Source organism: Rhamphochromis longiceps, linkage group LG20 (genome assembly GCF_057381845.1).
Source record: "Rhamphochromis longiceps isolate RC_006_pf linkage group LG20, R_longiceps_female_GT1.1, whole genome shotgun sequence".
Classification (NCBI taxonomy): domain Eukaryota; kingdom Metazoa; phylum Chordata; class Actinopteri; order Cichliformes; family Cichlidae; genus Rhamphochromis; species Rhamphochromis longiceps.
In genome coordinates, this window is record NC_140576.1 from 6,940,831 (window position 1) to 6,966,153 (window position 25,323).

The 25,323-nt window shown below is 39.3% G+C and overlaps 3 protein-coding genes across 5 annotated transcripts in view; 1 reads left to right on the plus strand and 2 right to left on the minus strand.

The window, feature by feature from the left end:
• prdm16 (PR domain containing 16) overlaps positions 1-14,066 on the plus strand; it is a 177,089-nt gene extending 163,023 nt beyond the window's left edge. Inside the window, 12 exon segments of the mRNA XM_085393453.1 lie at positions 173-374; positions 455-620; positions 801-954; positions 1,525-3,169; positions 3,310-3,397; positions 5,266-5,438; positions 5,540-5,617; positions 5,905-6,074; positions 6,496-6,667; positions 9,305-9,562; positions 10,067-10,247; positions 10,675-14,066. Of these exon segments, the coding sequence (XP_085249579.1) occupies positions 173-374; positions 455-620; positions 801-954; positions 1,525-3,169; positions 3,310-3,397; positions 5,266-5,438; positions 5,540-5,617; positions 5,905-6,074; positions 6,496-6,667; positions 9,305-9,562; positions 10,067-10,247; positions 10,675-10,809 (3,422 nt within the window). The 3' untranslated portion in view covers positions 10,810-14,066.
• A 1,024-nt stretch (positions 14,067-15,090) lies between these two features.
• On the minus strand, positions 15,091-20,584 carry LOC146644806 (complement C1q-like protein 4). 3 transcript variants are annotated; one of them, XM_085394783.1, is made up of 7 exons: positions 20,184-20,255; positions 18,849-19,002; positions 18,676-18,747; positions 17,060-17,131; positions 16,575-16,658; positions 16,358-16,489; positions 15,091-16,274 (listed from the first exon to the last, which is right to left on the minus strand). In XM_085394783.1, exons 2-7 carry the CDS (start codon positions 18,907-18,909, stop codon positions 15,994-15,996), a joined length of 702 nt encoding a protein of 233 aa, XP_085250909.1. In that variant the 5' UTR covers positions 18,910-19,002; positions 20,184-20,255; the 3' UTR covers positions 15,091-15,993. The 3 variants fall into 3 exon arrangements, with proteins under 3 accessions (XP_085250909.1, XP_085250908.1, XP_085250910.1); XM_085394782.1 differs by lacking the exon at positions 20,184-20,255 and having other exon boundaries at positions 18,849-19,101; XM_085394784.1 differs by lacking the exons at positions 18,676-18,747; positions 18,849-19,002; positions 20,184-20,255 and adding an exon at positions 20,341-20,584.
• Positions 20,585-22,660: 2,076 nt separating this feature from the next.
• On the minus strand, positions 22,661-24,936 carry LOC146644807 (uncharacterized). Its single transcript, XM_085394786.1, has 5 exons — positions 23,944-24,936; positions 23,771-23,842; positions 23,481-23,564; positions 23,265-23,396; positions 22,661-23,170 (listed from the first exon to the last, which is right to left on the minus strand). The coding sequence occupies exons 1-5, from the start codon at positions 24,194-24,196 to the stop codon at positions 22,887-22,889; spliced, it is 825 nt and encodes a 274-aa protein (XP_085250912.1). The 5' UTR covers positions 24,197-24,936; the 3' UTR covers positions 22,661-22,886.
• Positions 24,937-25,323: the final 387 nt, after the last annotated feature.

Genomic DNA, 25,323 nt, shown 5'->3' on the forward strand with positions numbered 1-25,323 from the left:
CTATTTACTTAAGAATTCCTACATCAATAGTGAAACTTCGGAAAAGGTTATGACGAGAAATGTTTTTTTTAAATACATATCTCTTAGTTACGTACATGTTTGATGTATTATACATATAGAAAGCTGTGTTGTGGCTAAACAAACCCTTGTGTATGGGTGTGTTTGCGTGCAGACGAGCAGATGTACCGCTGTGAAGACTGTGATGAGCTGTTCTCCTCAACACTTGAGCTGCGGCGGCATCAGAAGTATTCATGCTCCAGTGCTGGCTCCATCTTTGACGCACTAAGAGACGACTTCAAACAGGAACGTGAGGACAGCGACGATCCTGTCCATGAGTGTAAAGACTGTGAGAAGATCTTTCCCAATGAGTACAGGTGAAGTTCAGCCCATTCATTGTGCTACAAATGTGATTCATTGACTGATTTGCTGATGAGTTTGTGTTTTCTCAATCAAGTCTGGGACAACACATGATAGTTCACACAGAAGAGAGGGAGTACAAGTGCGACCAGTGCCCCAAAGCCTTCAACTGGAAGTCCAACCTCATCCGTCACCAGATGTCACATGACAGTGGCAAGCGCTTTGAGTGTGAAAACTGTGATAAGGTACAGCATACCCGCCACGTAAGTTGTGCACAGGACACACAGGCTTTATCTGTTAGTAGTTCTTTAAGAAGACAAAGAAATGAAAAGTCTGCTTATGTTTTTACAAAATACAAAAAGGGGAATTTTGTGTAATTTTTTTAGCATTGTTAGTCATGGCATACCTTGCATTTTTTTTTATACACTTGTTTTAAATTTCAGGTGTTCACAGATCCCAGTAACCTTCAGCGTCACATCCGCTCTCAACACGTGGGGGCCCGCGCTCACACATGCCCTGAATGTGGCAAGACCTTTGCCACCTCGTCAGGCCTCAAGCAGCATAAGCACATCCACAGTAGTGTCAAACCCTTTAGCTGTAAGTAAGGGCTTCGGAAGTTAATGATCACCTTTTTCATAACAATTTATTTATTTGAGACTTTTTTTTCCTACCTCGTTTAACCTCACTCATTATCCAGTCTCTCTTTTTTTTCTATGTACACCAGCTTGTTTGCAGGCACAAAGGTCGTATTTGCCCTGCAATAAATTTCATTATACAATGTGAATAATAGATTTGATCTGGTTACCTAAGCTCTTTTTTGTCAAACTTAAAACAACATGACAGACCTTAAATTGGAAATGGAGTGTTTTACAGTAAGGGGGGAAAAAACAGCCCTCACATATGTATTTTATTTATTTTATCTGTTACATGTGTGCAGTAATTATTTGGAAGTAAAATATATACAAACTAAATCAAGACCACTTTTTTTCAGATTGTGTAAGTTATCCTGTCCATACGAACCAGCTCCTTCCTTTCCTAAAACCTTTTTTTCAACAGCCGTTTACATTTAAATGTTCATGTTACTGTTGCTTTGGTATACAAAGTTAGAGACAGTGTTAAAACTGGTTTAACTAGGCCCTGGTGGGCTGCATCTTTTTGTTCCCCCAGGCGAGGTGTGCCACAAATCCTACACCCAGTTCTCCAACCTCTGTCGCCACAAGCGTATGCATGCTGACTGCCGCACCCAGATCAAATGTAAAGACTGTGGGCAGTTGTTCAGCACTACCTCCTCCCTCAACAAGCACCGTCGCTTCTGTGAGGGCAAAAACCATTATGGCTCTCCAGCAGGGATGTTCAACCCTGGCATCCCCATGAGCTCCAGCCCAATCATGGCTAAGGCTAAGTCCCACCATCCCCACCTTTCTGGTTTAAACCAGTCAGGTTTAGGCTTCACTGACTACTTTCCTTCCCGACCTCATCCTCATGCTGGCTTGCCCTTCTCCCCAGGACCCCACGGCTTCCCATCCCTCCCACATGGTTTCCCAGGTATTTTTCCCCCATCGCTATATCCACGACCTCCTTTATTACCGGCCAGTCCACTGATAAAGAGCCCGCTGAGCAGCAGTCAGGAGGTGAAGCTGCCTCAGAGTCCTCTAGATGCTCCTCCATTGTCTCTAGTTAGTTCCACAAATGGCAATGGTGTTAACAGTTTGAGTCAGCACGAAGACAAAGAGAAGGAGAATAAACTGGATTTGTCTTCTAGTGGAGAAGCCAAACCAAAATCAAAGATGGCAGATATGTCTGACGGTAGTGACCTTGAAGATGTCAATACCACAAGTGGGACAGATTTGGACACCACCACAGGTACTGCTTCAGGGGACGGCTCTGACCTGGAAAGTGATGGAGAGAGTGAGCGTGAGAGAAGTGGTAAAAGAAGGAAGCCGTCTGGCACTGTATCAAGCCAAGAGGCACACCAGTTAGAAGACACAAACCGTGCATTGATATCAGCCATGTCTAGTTCAGGGAACCTGTCGATTGATCGTCCGTTTCTTGCTTCTGCATCGCAACACTCCTTCTTCCCCCCACCCGATGAGCAAGCCCTCCCGCCCACAACCACCACAAATTCCAATGCAGCCACCACTGATTCCATAAAAGCCATCGCTTCTATTGCAGAGAAATATTTTGGTCCAGGTTTGATTGGACTTCATCAGGAGAAGAAGATGGGTCCACTGCCCTATCATTCCATGTTTCCCTTCCAGTTCCTGCCCAACTTCCACAACTCCCTCTACCCTTTTAGTGCTGATCGAGGTGCTCTCAATCCTAGCATGTTTTTTAAAGCAGAGCCCAAGTCACCTCGTGAGCAACTGCACAAAATGGTTTCTAGTTCCCCGGCAGCTCCTGCTCCCACAGCAGAATCACCGTTCGATCTCACCACGAAACCCAAGGAGGCCAAGATAGCTCCTTCAACACCAACAAACACCTCAAACCCCAACAATAGTACTGGGAGCAGTAGTGGACATTTAGCAATATCTAGCAGTGAAGAACAGCCATTGGACCTCAGCATTGGCAGCCGGAGCCGAGGGAGTCATAATGGTGTGCCAGCTGAGCCCCATAATCGAAAGAACCACATCTATGGAGGTGGAAAAGGGGTCTCAATCAAGGATGAAACTCCATCTGGTTTTCCACACCCTCATTCACAGTCTTTGCACCAATCAACCATCACCCAGCACCAGCAGCCCCAGGCACAGCCACACCAGCCACCACCACTGCACTATGCCAAGCCCTCAGCATTCTTCATGGACCCCATATACAGGTATTTCAGCCCGGATTAGACCAGACACTTCCACAACCAACATCAAGGCGTTTTTGTAGATGCATTGAAGAATATGAGGTTGGGCATTCTAGATGAAGTTTGACCTTGGTACGTAACCCTCTGCCTTGATATTGGTCCAGCAGGGTGGAGAAGAGGAAGCTACTCGACCCGGTAGGAGCTCTGAAGGACAAGTTCCTCCGGCCCTCGCCGCCACTCTTCCATCCCCAGGTACATAGTGCACACATGACCTAGCTTGGTTTGAGACTATTCTTTTTAAGAAACAGTAAATGCTACGTGCACATTAAACTGAAAGTACACCAAGAGACTAACAAGCAGGGGAATTGACCGCCAGGTATTGCATACAAGCTGATTATTCCCAGATAGTATTGACTATTATTTTCAAACTATGTATTATGTGAAAATACCTCACTCCTGCCTCCCACGCTGCTTAAACCTGAATTGATAGGACCCAAGCGCCATCATTCCAAAGTGTTGATGTTATTTTCTCAAGGGTTCTGTATGATTTCTTCCTTTGTTTACGGAATGGCGCCTGTGTACCTCGTCAGCTTTACCTTTTTTCAGAAGACACAGCCTGTTATCGCTGCCCTTTGATAATCAGTCACATTGTTCCACTGTCCCCAGACCTTCCCCACCTCTACATATCTTGATTACAAGCAATGATAGTATTAATAAAAGAGAGAATAATAACCATTTGAATTGTAACAAACTGCCTCTCTTGGCCACGCTAATCTTAGTTGTGGCATTGTTTCATGTAGTGGGAGCCCACAGGCAAGCTAATAACTCAAACCCCTCAGAGTTTTTTTTTCTTTTCTCTGTGCCTGGCTGGCTGGCTAGATAATAACACCGTGTCCGTCAAGGACATCCTGTGTTTGTGTCCAGGAGAATGGGGGGCTCTCATTGGGGAAACGGTTTAATCTGACCTGGAAATCTGTGTCCTCTATCAACCGTGACTTTGCAATACACACATCTGGTGCACATGCAGACAGATACATTTACACATGAACATGCGTTTGCATATCTCACATGCGTGATGTCATATCGTTAGCCAGCATAGTTTTTTTTTAAGGTAAATTGCAAGAATTTTTTATTTTTTTTTTGTATTGGTACCTTTTTTCAATTACCCTAAACCCGGGTACAAAATCTTAAAAACATGATGTCATGACAAGGCTCTAAGCATCAAACAGATTTCCTTTTCATCCTTTAAAATCTCATCTCATCATCTCGTAGATTGCGAACTTTTCGCAGGCTGCCCTGCAAAAACTTTTTTCATATTTGAGCGTCTCAGCTGTGATCCTGTCAGTGATCCAAACACAATGCCACCTCTAATTCAGTCTCATGACGGAATCACCCCGCTCCCCCTTGCACCCGTTCTCAGACTGCGAATAAACACATCGAGACGGAGTGTCTGTCCCTGTGTCTCTCCCGTCCCGTATTCACTAAAAAAAGGAAGGATGTAAGCTGTTTTTGGCAAATAAACTCCTACATAACTGGCCTCTTTTGTTCACAAGCTTCTAGGGGGGGAGGGAAGCGGCTATCAGTTGGGGGTATCACAAACTATATTGTATTGCTCCAGTCATGGCTCTTGAATGCCTCGTTTAGCCAGTTTGCAGGCTTGCAACAGCAGCTTTGGCAGAAGAAGGTAAGAAGTAGAGAACAAAGCATTAGTAGAAGCTGAGGTTGTACAGAGAGGGGGGCACTGGAGAAACAGTACTTGGGCATTTGTGAATGTGTTATAGGTCAAGGAGGTGACATGCCTTGAGTACAAACAACAAGGCTAACCTCTGATATGCTGCTTCCTCAAAGCTTCCTCCCTGTATCTTTCTCTCACTCCATGTTCTTTCTTAAATTGTCCCTTTGTTTTCAGTGCTTTCTTTTCTGTTTTTAATACACATAAACATGCTGCCATCATGATGTAACACACGCTACGTGCAAAAAATTAAAACTGCCCTTATAAACTTTATAATTGAACCCATAACACGGTAAATAATACAAACTCTGGTTGAATTATTTTTATCCAGTTTTTAAAACATGAAACAAAAAATTTCTCAACTTTTTGAAATCTTCTTATTCCCTAGATGTCAGCAATGGAGAACATGACAGATAAGCTGGACGGCTTTGGAGCACTAAAACTGGACGCACCGCCCAATTCGCTGCAACACTCGGCCCATCCGCTGTTCAACTTCCGCTCACCACCACCTTCCCTCTCAGATGCCATCCTTCGCAAGGGAAAGGAACGCTACGCGTGCAGGTCTGCACCCCTTTTCATTTAAACTAGTTGGTGGAATATGTGCAAATGTGAAAGTGCACCATGCCGTATGCTCACTCATCCTCATTGTCCTTTTGCTCTAGGTACTGTGGGAAAATCTTCCCTCGCTCAGCAAATCTCACCAGACATTTGCGGACACACACAGGGGAACAGCCCTACAGGTATTCCTTTCTATTTTTAATTCAGAGAGTCTTGAAAGTTTCTGAAATACCGTAGTTGACATATTTCCCTTTGTCACGGCTATTTTTCAAACCTGCCTTTACTTTGTTTGGTACGTCTCTTTCTGTGAAACTTCAGAGAAAAAACAAAGTGAATACTTTTAAGCAAATCACAAGAGCCTTAAGTGGTTTCTTGCTCAACTCAGCAGATAAATAATACATCTTTAGGGCCCTTCTCACTCTACTGCACTTTCAGCTGACATTTAAATACCCCTGTTCTTCTTCGTCAGGTGTAAATACTGTGACCGTTCATTCAGCATCTCATCCAATCTTCAACGCCATGTCCGCAATATCCATAACAAGGAGAAACCCTTCAAGTGTCACTTGTGCAACCGCTGCTTTGGTCAGCAAACCAACCTCGATCGCCATCTCAAGAAGCACGAGCACGAGAACATTCCTGGTCAGTTTGCAACTGCAATGATGGCTGTGCGAACTAGTAATGTAGTCAATAAACAGGAAGTGTTTGCTTAGTTGATTGTTTGAATCCATTTTCACACATGGGTTATTGAAAAACTGTCAGAAAAGAGCATAACTTATATAAAACCTTTTTGCTATCATGTTTATCTTCCACACAGATTTCTGTAAACATTTTTTTTCTGTTTGTCAAAAAAATGTCACGAGAGCTGTGCACGATCTTAGTGTTTAAATGTTAGTAATTGTGTGTTTTGCCTCTGATATTTTCCTAAATTAAATAACTGTGCGATGATCATCACACTAATGATGCTTGTGTGTCTTGGTATGGTATGTGGGCTGTCTGCGTGTGTGTGTCCATGTGTTTTTATGCATATGGATGTGTGTGTCTACATCTCTTTCCCCAACAGTGAGCCAACAGTCTGGGATGCTTTCCAACTTAGGAACGACCATCTCCTCGCCAAACTCAGAGCCAGAAAATCATGCACTTTTAGATGAGAAGGAGGACTCGTACTTCTCAGAAATCCGCAACTTCATTTCCAACAGTGAGATGAACCAGGCCTCCAGCTCCACGGATAAAAGGTAAGACGAAAACCCGCTCACAAAAATTATATTTGTACCATGATTCTCACAGAGATCTCCAGCGATTACTTTCCATCCATGTGGCTAACTCTTTTCTGTCAAGCTTAGATTCTCACCTGACCTCATCCTGAATTTAACATTAATCCTAACTACAGCAGAAAGAACTTGTCAGATGTTGTCAGGAATGTTGTAATGCATCTCCTTTATTTAGGACATCTAATCTTAGGTATGAAAATCCAGAAAAACAAACAAAAAGTTTGTTCAGTTAAAGTAAACAGCTGCTCTTCTACATCTCTAGCGCCTTCCTCCTTCCCGCAATCAACAGTACAGATCCATGAAATTGGTACACAGCGCTCCCTAGTGGCTAGAACACACTTAGTACCATTGCACTAAAATAAATGAAAAAAAAAAGGTTTTCTTAATTTTTCACCTTTCATTTTTTAAATGTAAAACATAACTGTAATTGTTCAGTATACCAATTTTCACACATTTTAGTTTCTTTAATGTTTAAAGTTTATATAATGTGTTTGTGAATGTCATGCTCAGTTCTAAATACCCTGCAGACCAGTAGCACAAGTGTTAACCCTGTTAGTTTCGCTGCACTCTAAAAATTTTGTAACTTGCTTATAAAGTAAGGAAAACTGTTTTTTATTTAAAAAAAAAAAAAAACAGGTTTCTTTTTTTTAAATATCCTCATAAAAATGGAAACTTCCTGCTTTAAGTTCTGACAGGCTTTTATAGTTAACAGAAAAGGGCAAGAATTGTGTTTTGGGAAATAAAAGAAGGGCGATTTTCTGGTTTGCTCTCTTGCATTGATTCTGCCTTCGTCTCATTCTGGATTCCTTTCTGGTAGTCTCACTTTCTGCCTGCCACTTCCTCATTCTCCCCCACACCCCCTTTTTTCTTGTCAACATGCATTATGTCCAAAAGACACAGTGGCAGTTTAGCCCCTCTGCCATCTGGGATCAATACCGAGTCTCATCCACAACAACCTCGTCTGACATTTTAATATCTGTAATTCAGACTAAGTGTTGTGCTTTCTGTCCTCCCACCAGACAGCCTGCTGTTTATTCTCCCTCTGAGTGACTGAAGTCAAATGCTGAACACAAACACACATTCATGGATGACTATCTATAATCACTCCTAGCTGCCCCCACATCACAGTTCCCCACCCCCTTCAAAATTCCCTTTTCAGCATCATAGCCAGTCAAAATAAAAGCCCCTGGGAGCCTTTATTTTTGTATAAAACTTTGACCTGTTTCCAAACTGGTGATGCTGTAGTTGCTGAGGCAGCACTGCTGCTCACAGGGTGGGACAGAATGAGAAAAGTTAGGGAGTATAGGTGTGCACGCATATTTTCAGCTCCACCACAGTGTGTAAGGACTCACCGCCTTTGGCTTGAGTTTTAGGTTTGGATAAAACTAGAGTTGGAGCTGCTCCCTCATCTGAGACCGGGCTGCAATAGCTCTCAGTTTGGACCCTAAGGGGGACTCGGGTTGAGGCATTTATCTAAGAGATCCACTGATGATTGAGCTCTTCCCCTATCCACTCACTGTGTACCCATAGCCCCAGTCTGCTAACACAAACACCCAACTGACGTGTTTAGACTAAATGACAAAACCCAGGGCCCCCTATGTCAGAGCTACGCTTCTCTCTCCATTCGCAGGCATGTACTTTTTCCCCGCCAGCCAGCGCTGCAATTTGATTATGGTGATATTTAATCTAGACTGAAAGAGAAGAACCCCCCTCCAATCTCACAAAGTCCCTCTACCCACATTCACTCACCCAGTCTGCGTGACCCAATCCTGTCCCCGTGCACCCCTTCCCAGAGGTAACCCTGTCTGATTTGATAAATGTCCACTGTGTGGCAAAAAATGAAAGGGGTAAATTTGCCATCCCAAAGGAAATGATATCATGAGCCATGACATCGTGGTCTGGGGGTGATGGAAGCGGGGGAGGGGGTATTGGGGTGCAAGCTGGAAAATGTACAGATGGCAGGTCGTAATGGTAGTGTGCTGATAGCCTGTTTGCAGCCAAGCCATCATCTTCCTTCAGTCGTGCAAACTGTGTTCCACCACTACAAAGCGTTGAGGGGCATAGAGGACTTAGTCTGAGGTGGACCATGCCCTGGTCTGTTTGTGAGGAGCGGGTCAATTAATCATCTGTGGGCCATCGGAAAAGTCCAGGCAGACTGTCAGCACCCATGTTGTTTGTGTGGACTCGGGAGTTAGACTTTACATGCTGTCATTAGATTATTTTTGTTTCTCTTGCTACTCATGATGAGTCAGATCGTTAAAAGGTTAGGAAATGGTAACAGCCGCCCAGCCAGCTCAAGAGTGGACATAGCCTCTATCTTACATTTTGATCATTTGTGGTAAAAAAGTAAAAAAAAAAAAAAAGAAAATCAGGAATTTACACTAGAAATCATATTTTTAAAAAATCAAACTCCCATTTGGTTTGTCTACATGTGTTTTTAACTAAAATCCAGGCCACTATACTGACCACGATTCAACTTTTCTGTGTTCCCATTGTTTCCTTCTGGCCCCTCCTGATTGGCTTGGGAGACTCAAACCTCTTTAACTCAGATGTCGCACTTCTAACATTTCCTCCCTCCTCTGACCTTTGATCCCTCCGCAGATCAGACCAGCCTGAGGAGGAGCACCCTCCCAGCCACAGTTTGTCCAACTCCAAGCTAGGTCTCCAGGGTCTGGAGGAAGAGGAAGAGGAAGTGGAGGGTGACGATGAAGAGGAGGAGGAAGGCAGCCTGACGGAGAAGTCGCACGACGAGGCGCCCGAGTCCCCGTCTCCTGTCACAACAGGAGTGTATGAGGAGGATGAGGAAGAAGAAGAGGCAGAGGCGGCTCCATTAGGGATGAGCTATGAACACACTCGCAGGTATTTGTCTGTTTTAAATTAGCAGAAAAGGTCCAAGTTCATTGACAAGATTTACCCCAATATATCCCAAACAACCACAAAAATGTACAGCAAATGTTGAGTTTTAACAAAATTTGCAATACTTAACAATCCAACTAATGCATTTCCTAAAGAGCACTGTAAATCGACAAGGGCAAACAGGGATAACACATGTACTAAAAATGTCCCCTACACAGATTCTCAGATATGTAACCCAAAGTCAAGTGCTTTGATTAGGCTAGTTTCTTTAACTACTCTTTAAACTCTTCAACCCTTTTCTTCCACTTTATTTCTGCTGTCCGTTGATCCCTTTTATTAATCATACCTTTACTTTTCTCTTCACTTCACATTCTCCCTCCCCTAATTAACTCGCCATCTGTTCCATCCCTGTTTTTTATATCTTTCCATCAATTTTTTCTATCCATCCTCCAACCAACCCATCCACGCTGCCCTATTTCTTCCATCCACCCATGCTTCGGTGTGCAGGTGTATAGAGGAGGAGGGCTCTCTCTTGGACCTGGAGGCACTGCCCAGCTTTCCCAAGAGCTTGGATGGTTTACGTAAAGCAGCCAGTGACGAGCAGCCTTTCGATGTTAAAGACATTTTTAACACTTCACTAGAATCTGAGGCATTGAAAGAGACATTGTACAGACAGGCTAAAACCCAGGTATGTGACTGGCTTTTGGATGTCCGTTAAAAGAGGAAGGGCCGAGTCGCTCAGATAAAATAGGAGGAAGGGCAAAATATGTTGACTGGAAAGAAAGATCAGGGATGAGATGGATGCTTTCACATTTTCAGGAGCTAAACAGCACCTCTCTTCCTACTTTCCTATATCTTTGTATTTCACTTAACTTACTAACACATCACCTACAACCTTCTCTATTCGTTGCTGGTGTATTAAGTTTTAAAACAATTTAATTAAATTTTGTTACAAGGTATAAAGTCATGAAATTCGAAGATAATCACAGTTGAGTGAAACACCAGCAACCAGATGTACTGTAATCCTTTCATTTCTGGACGTGTCGTTGGACACAATGAAAGCTTACTGAAGTTTCTGTATTTTCCTAAAAATCATCCGTCTTCTTCTTTCATAGGCTTATGCAATGATGCTGTCTCTCTCTGAGAACAACCCTTTGCACGCGCCCTCCCAGAACTCTCTGGACGCTTGGCTGAGCATGGGAGGTGGACCGTCTGAGACGAGCAGCTTTCACCCACTCAACCACATCTAAGCGAGAGAGAGAAAGAGAGAGAAAAGGTGGGAGGAAGAGTAGGAGGAGGAACAGAAAGACTGAGTGGACATGAGTAGGGGGCAAGACAAAGGATGATGGAGAAGATTTCATTGTCATACACATTCAAGATAGAAAGAATGAGTTTGTGTGGATGTGTGTGCTTGTTTTGTGTGTGTGTGTCTGTGTGTGAGTGTTTGTTAAAGAAAGAAGGGGAAGATTTTCCCCCAGGTGAAGGGTCTTGCAAAGACTGTCAAAGCGAACGCACTGCTAAGCTCCTGTTGATGTGAAGGACATGATGAATGCTTCTCAATAGCATTGAAACTCTGCATTACTCTGATCCTCCCCAAGTGCACAAGGCTTACCGCAGCACCACAGAGACCCTGCGTAAGGCTCTCATAAAGACTCTTAATGACTGATACGTCTCTAAAGTCTGTATACACCGCCTACTACAAACACTGCAGAGACATGCTGCATTGGCACTGCATGTCCACAAGTTGGCACTGTTTCACCAAGAATAGAGTGAGAGTGTTGACCGCTGTCTCCGTGTTTCCTCCACCAACCATGGGTGACTTATTTACTGATTTTGTTTCAGTAGTAACAGCAGAATCAACAATAGCACCACACTAAATGTTAGTTAAAGAATTGGCAGATACAATAGACTGTTGATTTTTTTTTTTTAAAGAATTTTATTCTACGTTCAAATGTGCTTTCAATGAGTTATCTGGGCCACTAGCCATTGTAATTGGTTATTCAAACTTGATCATGCTGAAAATGGATTTAAATCATGTTCAGAAAAAAAATGAGGAAAGTCTTTCTCTGCTTGTTTCATTGTCATTTGTTAATTTTATTCACATTAATTTTTCTTTCCTCTTACACAGTATTGTTTCTTCGTAGGCACTGCAGTGCTTAATTGTTAATATAATTAATTTAGAGAAGGACCAAAATTGTATGATATGTCATATGATGTACAAATTAACCTAGATGTTCATAGGAAGAGTGGTATGTGCCAAATAACCCATAGAAAATGTTTTGTTCTCTGACAATCATTTCATTTCCAAGGGGCTTGCATTTGCTGTCATAGTTTCTTTGTTTTTTCTTTCTTACTAAGCGCTTATATATTTGATTTCAGAAGTGTGTGTTTGTATTTATTTTTGGTTGTTTTGTCATGGCAGGGGGAGTGAAAATGAAGAAGTCATTTTATCCCTCGTTTCTTGTTGCTGAAGGAATGGTAAACTATCAGAACATGAGGGAGATTCAGAATCTCTGGTTTTGATGGGTTAGTGTGCCAAAATGAGAAAAAAATACAAAATCAAAACAAAAACAAAATAAAACAAAAAAACAAAAAACATGAAATTAATTGATTTTATTTATAGTGAAATATAGCTGTAGTTAGTCTTAGATCCTATTTGGCATTGAAACATCCTGCAGTGTTTAGCCTTTTTATTTCCTTGTTTTAGTTGAACCATTTTACCCAGTAGGCTGAATGTGTCTTGTTCAAAATGGTTCAAGTACTAAAGGGGGCAGGCTTGGACAACCTTCGTTATGGATGTCATGAAAAGGGCATTACATTGTTACACTATTGAATCTGAGTAGTTTCTACAACATCGAGCTCCCCCTTTCATCTGTTTCAGATTTAATACATGTCTTATAACCAACAAATACTGTTGTTTTTTGTTTTTTTAATGAGTTGTCCAATTTTATACGGTCTAAAATTCAAACGCACACAGCCACAACTGCACGAACATGGCATAATCACTGACTATTTGAGAAGAAAGACAACAACTCATTAAACCAAAAGAACTGATAAAAACAAACCACAGAAAGTATTAAAACGGGCATCGTAATTCTGCTGGTCGGTCCATTCAAATTAAATGTCTAGCTGTCTAGCTGGATGGGGAAAACCGAAACACTTGATAACTTCTTAATCTGAAATTCTTCTTCTGAGGTCATACTGAAAACTCATTCCATATGGTCTACAAGGTAGCTGTGCCGTGGAGGGGCGTGAGTAATTTACTGTAGATAGCTGCAAAAAGGTGGAGCGTGGGCATTGTTGATCACTGTTCCTCTCCGCATACTGGGACTTTTCTAACTAGGCCTGATGCTGTATTTTGAAAATAGCACTTAAATCATATGGGTCCAAGCCAATAATTGATCATGCTTAGGTCCCTGAATGTTAGAACAGATACATTTGGTTTCACTTTCACTAGATGGGCATGTTGTGCTCAACATGGAGAGGTAAGGATAACAGAAGCACTGTAATTTTTCTTCATGACAGTAGGTGGTAGTGTGATGCTAGGACTGCTGCATCATCTCAGTTTTCTAAAGACAGATGTCTTCTTTTTATATAATTCTACTGAATGAGATTCAATTCATGGTAAATGCATTGCTTTCCAACTTGTGGTTACAAAATGTAAAGACTTGGGTCATTAAGTTTTAAGGTTGACTGTTTGTAGTAATTCTTGTCATGGACTACTGTAATAAGTACGCGCTGTGTAAAGCAAAGGAACTGAAGGCATATAGGTATTTCATTTTGCCAGCTTCAGAACGTATTCTGGCAAGTGGTCACTGAAATATGTTTCAGCAAAATAGAAGATGGTTGCTGTTTGCCCCCGCTGTTACAGGAGAAAGTAAAAAATATACATAGTTTCTTTTTAACTGTATAGTATTTTAAAGAATGAAAAACATGGTGCATTTGTCTGAAGAAAAAAAATCATTGAAAAATATGGGTTTAAATGGATGGTGCTTGTTTTGTTAAAATCTGAGTTGTATATCGCCTCTGTTATGTTTATTGAAAGCAAACAAAAAAAAATTTATTGTGCATGACGTGTTAGCAGTCATAATGATGTCCATTTGTGAAACGTGTATCAAATCAAAAAAATTAAAAATTTAAAAAAAAAGAAAAGAAGGAAAAAAAAAAGAAATTCGTAGATGCACTTATTGTACATGTGGTTAGGTTAGTATGTTTGACTTCAACTTCTGACTGCCTTACAGATGTTTGGACAGGTGGTCCCGAAAGACTTAGAAAAGACTTGTCAGAGAAGACATAATGAAAAACAATAAAGGATTGTAGAATAATATTGAACAATTCTGAAATTGCAGTTCTTTTGATGCTTGTGATTATTGCAGATGTACTTTAGAGAAATTTCATTGAAAAGATATGACTCTGATGTTAATTCTGTAGAATAGCAATGTATACCAAATGTAATCTTTCCAATGCTATGAAGAATTTATACATGAAATTGATATGCAATAAAACCTGTGTGCTTTTTAAATGAGTCCTCCGTTGTTTATTTGTGGGCTAGAAGTGCCTGAAATAGTCACTGCTCAGCAAACAAAGGTGACAATGCTTTGAGCAGTTTCCCTCCACTCAAAGCAGCCACTCTAACCAGTTCAGTCCTCCTGTTTGTGAAGCTTAAAGAGAGTGAGAGGCTGAATTGAGGCCTGGTGTAAGATACTTTCAATAAGGTTTATTTTCTAAAAGAGCATTTTTGCTTCTTACTAACAGAACTTACACACAGTATTATTTGCCTTGACCTTATAAGTCCCTTTAAATTACTTATTTTTGCTCATTGTGTGAAAAATATTGAATTTAATTATTATATCGCTATAGAAATTGTTTTTTGTCATAAATATAACCTTCTCACCTTTAACCCATGGAAATAAAAAAGTTGAATTAAGTGTTGGATGTCCAGCTAATTGGGCACATGGTGGAGATTAACTTTAAAAAAAATTAAAAATAAAAATTATTGTAATTCTTCCCAAATTGCAGTTTCTACTGATTAAATTGTGTTTAAGAAATGGCAGTTTCTTTTGTAGTTGTTGAGGTCAAACAAAAATCTAGAAACCCTTTTAGATTTAGATGTAGTTAAACGTGCAAAACTACTGGGTAGAAAGAAAGATTTGATTGACACTGTCGTGCCAGTAAACAAACACGATCTACATGAAAATGTAGTCAGGAGGAAACATTGCCCAAAGGTTCACACTCAATAACTTATCACCTTTTGAAGAAAAATGCAGTGAACTCATCACCCAGCAAAGTGTGGAGGAAAAATTAAACAAAAAAAATCATAATGTTCATATTTTGTTAAATATTATTTTGCTGCTGTGGGCTTTACATTGAGGATTATATTAAGTTTTGGGTTGTTGTTGTTTTTTGTACCCCAAATCCTTCTTATACGCTATTGATTTATTCTTTGAAATTTAGTACATAAACAATTCTACATTTAGGTTAGGATGTGTTTTAATTGAGCCATTAACTCAGTTTAAATACAAGTCCAGCGGGATTAGAGGTGAATGGTACATTCAGGAGAAATGTGTTCTGTGATTTGAGGTCCAAGTGAAAAATATGAGGTTAAGAGCTGTGAAATAGAAAATAGAGCCAGACTATGGATTTAAAAGCAGTCGGTATCAAAGTCAGTTGCATAAAAACTTTAAATAAGCAGGTGCTGCATTGTTATTAATGTTGTAAGTTAGTTGGAATAGACTCTTTCATTTGGGAGAAAGTTAAACTGCAAACAAGTTGGCAATAATATGTGTTTGTGACGCATTAGTTACAGCTTTTCCATATTTCCAATCAAATGGTGGGAATGTATGTGTTGGATGAAGTCTGTGCTGAGTTGTAGTAGTGCAGGTGTAAAACAGAAGCCATACTTAATGGCAGCCAAGTGTTGATGTAAGAAATCCAGGTGTAAGCCAAAAGTGTAAACTCTGTGGGACATTGCAGGAGTTTTTCATGAAGATGAAAAAATAAAGTTAGCTATTTGTTTAATTGACTGTAAATTGACAAGCAAAGGATTAAAACAGTTACAGTTACAGTAATGTCTAGCTTTCTTTCTGTCTTTGCTTTCTAAGGAAATAGATCGTGCTATATTAACATGGTTTTATAAATCACAAGGTATTTACATGTGCGTAATTTGTGTTTAAGTGGGTCTGATACTATTCAACTTTTTTAAAAAAGTAGAAGAAGAAGCAAAAGCAAAAGAAAACATTTAACCCAATCTCTCTTTTTAAAAAACAAAATTTGCCAACAATTAAATAAAAGGCTAAACAAAGTAAGAAAACATGATGATAGTTTACATATTCATACTTGTGGCTGCTCAGTCAGCTTCATATCTAGAAAAAATGCAGAGTAACTAATACACTGGTAGAGTGTGCTTGCACAGATATCTTAGGCTGTTTTTCTTCTCACATGGGGAAAAGCAGATGTCCACTGAACGTGCTGTGCCGATTTTCATTGTCAAAAATCCAAGCGCCATTCCACAGTCGCAAAAACACCACATCTCCTACCTCTAGTAGCAATGTGACACCATTAGAAGAACTGACTGAATGAGGACTGCTCGAATGTTCGTATGCAACAAAGACGTGCTCTCCATTCTTGACCAACACAGCCCCTGAAGGATGTGAATGATGTCCATATACATAAAATTCAAAGTGGTACGCTCCTCTTACTGGTGCAGTGAAGGAACCTGTGGGACATTTTTAAAAATTTAAATGGAGTAAACATTGTCATCAAATCAAATTAATTCTAAAAATGTATGTATTTGAGTACCTGTGTGTGAATTATAGGCATTTCCAATATTGGAAACAACATATTTGAAGACCAGAGGCATGTATGTGTTAAATGGTCCAATATTTTGTGAGCCTGTGCCTAACAGAGAGGCTGAGAAAGCCACACGTTTGACTGAGAGAGAGAGAAACACACGTGTTAAAGTGACTTATGTTCCAGTAACTGTTTCAATAATGAGATTGTTTCCTGTTCAACAAACCTTCTGCTTCTCTCTTCAGGACCTCCACCTGGTTTTCTGTGATGTTTGCCCTACTTTTAATGGTGATTAGCTCTCCTCCTTGTGCTGGAATTAAATGAATAATTACATTTTTTAAAAAGATACTGTTTGACTATGAACATTTTTAATAAAATCACTTGTTGCTAAGCTTTTGAGCTAACTATTTCTCAGTGCAACACAATGTACCTGGTTGAAGTGGGATTTGCTAGGAGACAATTAACTAAATACTAGTGTGGCTGTATGTGTATATTTTAGCATGCATGTATAAATTATGACCCCTGTGTGGGTTACAGTTACTTGTGCATCCAATTCTTGTTATTTAAAGAAATTAAAGATGTATGAGACACCATCATTTCACCCTGGAAAAACTTTAAGAAGTTTAAAGAAATGATTAAGAGCTCAAACTTCATTACGACATTCATGTCTGTGATGAGTGTATGCAAACTTGTGAGCACAGACGTATATACCTTGGCTCTCTTGCTTCAGCTTATCCATTTCTGCCCTTAGCAACTCCAATTCTTTCACCTTAGCTGCTTGTGCTGACAAAGAGAGTGATAAAAAGAAGAAGAAGAAATAAAAGAGATGATATATGGTTCAGCTCAGTAGTTGGAAGCACTTTTCCCATTAGTTTAATTGCTGTAATATACTACTGTTAGGTTTGGGTTGTTTTTGGTTGTTTTTTGTGTAATTCTGTCTCTGCACACACCACAATGGATTTTAAATTAAAGAATCAAGATGTGAGTGAAATGCAGACCTGCAGCTTTCATTCAATGTGTTTAATAAAAGTATTGAAATAACTACTTTGGTATTACAATTTGACAAATTAACATAATTTTAAGTACAATCACTTCATGAAGTCAAGAACCCACAGACATCACCAAATGCTGTCTTTCCTTGAGATGTTCTTCTAGGCCTTTGATTCAGTTGCTGCGTGTCACACTCAGTTTGGGTAGAAATCTATATCTATCTATATCTCTCTGGTCCTCATATTGAGAAATCTAGCAAACAAATACAGTTAGAATCAACTACAGGTCCTTTTCCCTTATGTTTGTCAGGAAACAATGAGGGAAAGGGCCTTACCCGGCCATGAAAGTGGTCATCAGTACACTATCCAATTACTTAAGAGTCCATCCATCCATCCATCCATTCGCTTCCGCTTATCCTTTTCAGGGTCGCGGGGGGCGCTGGAGCCTATCCCAGCTGTCACAGGGCGAGAGGCAGGGTACACCCTGGACAGGTCGCCAGTCTGTCGCAGGGCTAACACACAGGGACAGACAACCATTCACACTCACATTCCTTCACACATTCACACCTAATGGCAATTTGGATTATCCAATTAACCTATCCCCACAAGCTGCATGTCTTTGGACGGTGGGAGGAAGCCGGAGTACCCGGAGAGAACCCACGCAAACACGGGGAGAACATGCAAACTCCACACAGAAAGACCCCGGCCTGATGGTGGAATTGAACTCAGGACCTTCTTGCTGTGCGGCAACAGTGCTAACCACCGTGCCACCGTGCTGCCCACTTAAGAGTCTTTGAAAAAAATTAAATAAAATTATATATATATATATATATATAGGCCCATTTTCTGTTGGAGCCAATAGCCAGTTGATTGTTACTGCGATTACTGTAATTTACAAGCTACTTCAGAAATGCAATGCAAAATTTGTTGTGTGTGCTTGTAAGTGACCTCACTCCTCCAGTATTTGCTGAGAATGTGATAGGACGCTTATTTATACTAAAACTTAAATATTTATTGGGGAATCTGTCCCTCACAGGACATATATCCTGTTTCTCAGTACAAAATGCAAGCAACCAAACATGCATCACATCTTGATTATTACAATTATTTATTCTATATGCTGAGCAAATCATCCCTGGATCACCTGAAAAAGGTCCAGAATGCTGGTGTATTGCTACTAGTTAAACTGCAACTTGAGTATGCTTCTCACTGATATATAATAAGGTAAGCATCTATGTTTTAGTGTTCCCGCTATGTTATGTTTAGAGTAACTTAGTTCAATGAGATTCTCTTGTCCTACTCAGTTTTCCTTAATTTTTCACTGCTGAGTATATATACCTTGATATTGTTCCTTCAGCTTGTCCAGCTCAGTCTTTTGCAACTCCAGTTCTCTCACCTTAGCTGCTTGTTCTAAATAAATAAATAGATAATTAAAAATAGCATGACATATTTGCAGACACCATGCCAGTGGTTTAATTAAATGGATTCTCAGGCCACACATTATACTTTACCTTCATTGTCTTCTCGCAAGTATCTCACTTCAACCTTCAGTGCACCCAACAAGGCACTCATCTCTCTCAGCACAGAATTGATGTCAGTAACACAGTTGTGTTGTTGATCAGAAGCTTTTGCTTGTCCTCTCTCCTGGGATCCAGTTTCCGTTAACTGTGGAATTATTTCATTGTCAGACTCTGTTTCAAGCCTGGCTGTTGACAGGAAGGTCAGCAGCAACAATAGAAAAAGCATTGTCATCTTACAACTCATAGTGTCCAGTTTACTGTTGTTTCTGTCTTAGGTCCAGCCTTATATAGCGTCTTGATTGTCAAGAATTTTGGGTCAATCATTGGCAGAATTATTTTATTATAAACACGTGCAGAAGATAACACTTGATACTTCTGACCTACTATGGCCTTGAGCTACCCCTCATTTCCTTTTAGTTTTTTTTAAAATGACTTTCTTTTTATAGTCTTGAGCAATAGTTCTCCAGGTTTTCTGAAAGCCTTTCAAAGTTGTTCTTTGGACATAGGCTGCTTTTTCACTCATTTAGAAGGAGTCTGTCTCAAAAACACATAATTGGTTCAGATTTCTTTAGTTGAATCTATGAAACTGACCAAAGATAGCATAGTTCGATGGACAATGAATAGTATTTGTGCACCAACAAGATGACTCCCAAGTTATCAGCTGAAGACTTGGTTTATATCAGTATGGTGTGCAAAGTTTATTTAAGAAATGTGAGGAAATTCGACAAAAGAAGAAGTGGATGGCCCAAAAAACTATTTACAGCAGACCGACAGTTCACATTGCTGTTATAAAGGTGTATCTTTTCCATTGAATCACACATTGTGATGAAAGTCAAGTAGATCTAATCTACTGGTTTAACTAAATCAACTTGCAGCCACTGTTAATCTATTTGAAATCTTTGACTAACGATTCTGGCAGAAAATTGCTTATTAAGTACTATGACATTGAGAAACAGCATCAGTACTAACTGAAAGTTTAAGAGGTCAAACTTATTCTAACCATGAAGTGATGGCTCAGTCTGAAATATGGCTGACTGAAGGCTTCAAAGGGGAAATTAAAAAACACAAATTTGACAACATCAAATACATTTTGTAAACTCATAAAACTGACAGCACTTATCAGAAACATATCATTTATGGCATACAAACAGATAACAGATTCATAAGTTCCTTAATTTTTTGAATTTTCAGGTACAGTAAATGTTTCCTTTGAAACACGAGTCTTCTGACAATGTTCCAATTTGTTGCTTATAGGGAGTAAAATCTAACACAGCAACCAGACACAGAGAAACCCCAATAAAAATAAACTATTCACCCAAAACTAACCTTCGTGCTGTTCTTTCAGCTTGTCCAACTCCGTCTTTTGTAACTCCAGTTCTCTGACCTTAGCTGCCTGTGCTAAAAAAACAGAAAAAAATTAAAAGTAAGACATAATTCAGTGAATTAAAGCAGTGGTTTCTTGTGCCATTACATACTACTGTACCTTCATTCTCTTTCTGTAAGTGTCTAATCTCTGCTTTCAGTTCAGCCAACAAGGCACTCATCTCTCTCAGAACAGAATTGATGTCAGGTTTACATGTTTGCTCAGGGTCAGAGGTTTGTGCTGTTTCCATTCCCTGATTTAAAAGTGGAATAATTTTGCTGTCAGAGTTTATTTCAAGTTGAACTGTAGAGAGAGTGCAGATTAGCAGCATCAATGGAAAAAACACTGTCATGTTGGATCTCATGGAGTTTGTGCAGTTCAGTGTTTTTTCTTAACTCCAGCCTTATATAGTGTCTTTAATGTCGGTGACTGTCTGGTCAATCATTACCATGGATGTTTCATCAGAAACATTCCCAGGAGATAGCACTGTTACTTTGGACTTGTCGTATTTACACTACACTCAAAATGTTGTAAGTATAAAAAAAATCCCAGTTTTTTAATAACAACACATTTTTCATTCATCAAATGAAAATAAATTATTTTGAATCAACTATAGATGGGATTGTGAATGGTGGTCTGTCTTTCTGTGTTGGCCATGTGGTAGACTCGGGCTCAGTCCTGGGTTTACTCCACCTTTTGCCAAATAACAGCAGGGACAGGCTCCAACAAACCCACATTTGAACTCTATAAGTGGGCAAGAAAATAGATGATGGATTTTACTACAGACAGAACTATTCTGCAGTGCCAGTGCCAAAGACTCACGGGCCTATAAACATTTAACAAAAAAATCTTTCATCTAGAAATGTGATAATCAATAATTTGGTTGGGTTTAGACTCTGACTCTTGGGTGTATGTGTGTAGTGTTTTCCAGTGGTTTTGTGGTTAAAAACAGTATATAGGTACGGTTACAAAAAGGCCACTGTGACTTAGATACAGGAGTGATTAATGACTCTTACTGTATTTGGGATATGTAGCATATTTTTTGTTGTTTTTGCTGTTGTTTTTCTTTTTATATATAAAGCCAGTGTTCTTCAAGAAGATTTCAATAATTCTGTACTTCTAAGTGTTGACAAGACATTGCATGGCATTGCCAAATATAGTGGTCCCCTTCATTTCTCAATACCTCTTCAATCCCTCAATCAATTTAATTTTATATATATATATTTACAGATATAAAGATAGCATAAATATAGCATAGCATATCTTTGTCAATACTTCCCACAAATGTTCCTTGGGATCAAAAGAACTCAAACTTAGATTTATCTCTCTCGAATATTTTTTTCAGCATTCTTTTGCCCATCCAAAATCTTTACTCTGATTAGCCTGTTCAGCGTGTCTTTTTTTTTTTTTTTTGCAACTCTGCTTAGTCCAGCATCAGTTATCTCTTTACTGATGACAATTTGACCAGCATTGACCAGCCATTCAGGATGTGAGGTTTATTTTGCTTGTAGCAAAGACAATGTACTATTCGTTTAGCTCAGTTGTGCACAGGGCCTATTGAGTCTATTCTTGCTGAATAAATGGAGGTAGAGTTGGAGAGGGTGTAAAAGAGACTGTAACCAGAAGTTTACAAAAGCCTGAAAATACAACAGCTATGCATTTATTTGATGCATTGTGTGTTATGTCGATGATATCAGTAAATCAGTTTCAAATATCATGCTGGTCTGCGATGCCTGTATTTATTAGCAGCACCTATTTATTGGCATATTTCTCACATCTTTGTTAACCGTGTTCATTTTACCCTCTTGATGTGATCACACTCATTTATGCAAAAAAATTAAAATTAAAGTTGGGACAGAGAGCAGCACAGATTATGTTGGAGGCCAATGACCACTCAAAACACAAGTACAGAGGACATCAACATCCTTTCAGAACACTAAGCAAATAGTGCTGCTGTGGCACACTGGAACTGATAAATACAGTGCTACCATTTGCAGTTTCAATACCAACGCTGATACTTTCAACCTATTGAGGCAGCTTATTAAGGGGTGTTTACTATTACTCCATTTGCTCTTTGTAATCTGCACTGGTATAGTGCTGGCTCAAAACTACCTAAATCTTCAACTAAAGAGCAATGCTGCTTAAATTTTAAGCCTATATGAACTCAGATATTACCTCTCTTTCTCTCCGTCTCTCTTTTTATCTCTCTCTCAAGTTAAGTAAAAGTCCATAAAATGTAACAGAACATGCCAATATTTAATTTCATATATATTTATTAGAATTATGATTGCTGTACAGCTTACTCGATAAACAGAACACAAAGGTTGATTCTTTCATAGATATAAAGGTAAATTGAAAATTGTCTTCATCACATAAAACATTTCTACAAAACAAACCAAAAAAATAAAATAATCATAATATGTACAATTGTCTTAGAAAATTCTACACCAAATTAAATCTGGCACGGAACTAACAGTCAGGTGCTGAGGTACTTTTTTAATGCAAGTAAAGACGTGTAAATGAAAAACATCTTCGATTTTTTTTCTTGTTGCAAATGTTATTTTTGTTTAGCATTTTTGTCAGTCGGGTTCATACAAATATCAGTACAGAGAACATCTTCATACTGCTGCGGAGTGTGCACGAGCAAACTAACAACTGTTTTCTGCTCACATGGTAAAAAGCAGATGGCCGCTAAAGGTGCTATGGTGATTTTCATTGTCAAAAATCCTTGAGTTAACCCACTGGCGCAAAAACACAACATCTCCAACCTCTAATAACAACGTGACACCATTAGCAGAACTTCCATAATGGGAATTCTGGTGTTCATAGGCAATAAAAATATGCTCGCCATTCTTGATCAACACAGCTCCAGTAGGATGAGCTGCATGACCATGTGCACCAATGTAGAACTCAAAGTGGTAAGCTCCTCTCACTGGTGCAATGAAAAATCCTGTGGGATGTTAAAATCAAATAGAGAGTTGTCACCTACAATGATCTCAACTTTGTCATAAAGTCAGATTTTTCTTTTTCTCATACATGCATACCTGTATGTGGATTATATGCATTTCCAATATTTGAGACGACACGTCTGAAGACCAGAGGTGTGTGTGTGTTAAACGGTCCAACAGTTCCCGACCCCGCAGCTAGCAGAGAGGCTGAGAAAGCCACTTGTTTCACTGAGACAGAGGACAAAAGCACGTTAAAATGACTGATGTTACATTGACTGTTGCAATAATGAGCTTGTTTCTAAATTCACAAACCTTCTCTCTCTCTCTTTAGAGCCTCCACCTGGTTTTCTGTGGTATTTGTCTTAGCTTTAATGGAGATCAGTTCTTGTGACTGTGCTGTAATCAGAGTAATTGGTTAAAAGAAAAAGAAAAAATGAGCAAAACCTGAGTTACATTGTAAATATTCATTACTTTGGTGTCAGTTACTGAAAACATATATTTAAATATATCATATTTCATGATGTCCAGAAAAAAAAAACAGACCGAGCATTTTCCTCATGGTCTTTAATTATTCATCATTTTTCACTGCTGAGTATATATACCTTGATATTGTTCCTTCAGCTTGTCCAGCTCAGTCTTTTGCAACTCCAGTTCTCTCACCTTAGCTGCTTGTTCTAAATAAATAAATAGATAATTAAAAATAGCATGACATATTTGCAGACACCATGCCAGTGGTTTAATTAAATGGATTCTCAGGCCACACATTATACTTTACCTTCATTGTCTTCTCGCAAGTATCTCACTTCAACCTTCAGTGCACCCAACAAGGCACTCATCTCTCTCAGCACAGAATTGATGTCAGTAACACAGTTGTGTTGTTGATCAGAAGCTTTTGCTTGTCCTCTCTCCTGGGATCCAGTTTCCGTTAACTGTGGAATTATTTCATTGTCAGACTCTGTTTCAAGCCTGGCTGTTGACAGGAAGGTCAGCAGCAACAATGGAAAAAGCATTGTCATCTTACAACTCATAGTGTCCAGTTTACTGTTGTTTCTGTCTTAGGTCCAGCCTTATATAGCGTCTTGATTGTCAAGAATTTTGGGTCAATCATTGGCAGAATTATTTTATTATAAACACGTGCAGAAGATAACACTTGATACTTCTGACCTACTATGGCCTTGAGCTACCCCTCATTTCCTTTTAGTTTTTTTTAAAATGACTTTCTTTTTATAGTCTTGAGCAATAGTTCTCCAGGTTTTCTGAAAGCCTTTCAAAGTTGTTCTTTGGACATAGGCTGCTTTTTCACTCATTTAGAAGGAGTCTGTCTCAAAAACACATAATTGGTTCAGATTTCTTTAGTTGAATCTATGAAACTGACCAAAGATAGCATAGTTCGATGGACAATGAATAGTATTTGTGCACCAACAAGATGACTCCCAAGTTATCAGCTGAAGACTTGGTTTATATCAGTATGGTGTGCAAAGTTTATTTAAGAAATGTGAGGAAATTCGACAAAAGAAGAAGTGGATGGCCCAAAAAACTATTTACAGCAGACCGACAGTTCACATTGCTGTTATAAAGGTGTATCTTTTCCATTGAATCACACATTGTGATGAAAGTCAAGTAGATCTAATCTACTGGTTTAACTAAATCAACTTGCAGCCACTGTTAATCTATTTGAAATCTTTGACTAACGATTCTGGCAGAAAATTGCTTATTAAGTACTATGACATTGAGAAACAGCATCAGTACTAACTGAAAGTTTAAGAGGTCAAACTTATTCTAACCATGAAGTGATGGCTCAGTCTGAAATATGGCTGACTGAAGGCTTCAAAGGGGAAATTAAAAAACACAAATTTGACAACATCAAATACATTTTGTAAACTCATAAAACTGACAGCACTTATCAGAAACATATCATTTATGGCATACAAACAGATAACAGATTCATAAGTCCAACAGTAGAGAATTACAAATTGGTGTTTAGTTGTTCACATGTAATTAAAAAAAAAGTATTGAAATCAAAATAGCTATGCTTTGGTGTATTTGTATATGTATATGACAGCACTAAGCAACCTTCCACAAAAAAAACAAGTTACAGTCATAGACCAAACATGGTCTTCCTCAAGTTCAGATGAGTATTAAAGACCATTTTCTG

What these genes read in the sequence shown, in the direction of transcription:
- LOC146644807 (XM_085394786.1), bottom strand. Translation starts at nt 24,196, where the DNA reads ATGAGTTGTAAGATGACAATGCTTTTTCCATTGTTGCTGCTGACCTTC. An exon ending in GCTGAAGGAACAATATCAAG is followed by an intron (nt 23,565 to 23,770) that starts GTATATATACTC and finishes CTCTGATTACAG; the next exon opens with CACAGTCACAAGAACTGATC. An exon ending in TGCATATAATCCACATACAG is followed by an intron (nt 23,171 to 23,264) that starts GTATGCATGTAT and finishes AACATCCCACAG; the next exon opens with GATTTTTCATTGCACCAGTG.
- LOC146644806 (XM_085394782.1), bottom strand. Translation starts at nt 19,101, where the DNA reads ATGAGTTGTAAGATGACAATGCTTTTTCTATTGTTGCTGCTGACCTTC. An exon ending in CTTGCGAGAAGACAATGAAG is followed by an intron (nt 18,748 to 18,848) that starts GTAAAGTATAAT and finishes TTATTTATTTAG; the next exon opens with AACAAGCAGCTAAGGTGAGA. An exon ending in GCTGAAGCAAGAGAGCCAAG is followed by an intron (nt 16,659 to 17,059) that starts GTATATACGTCT and finishes ATTTAATTCCAG; the next exon opens with CACAAGGAGGAGAGCTAATC.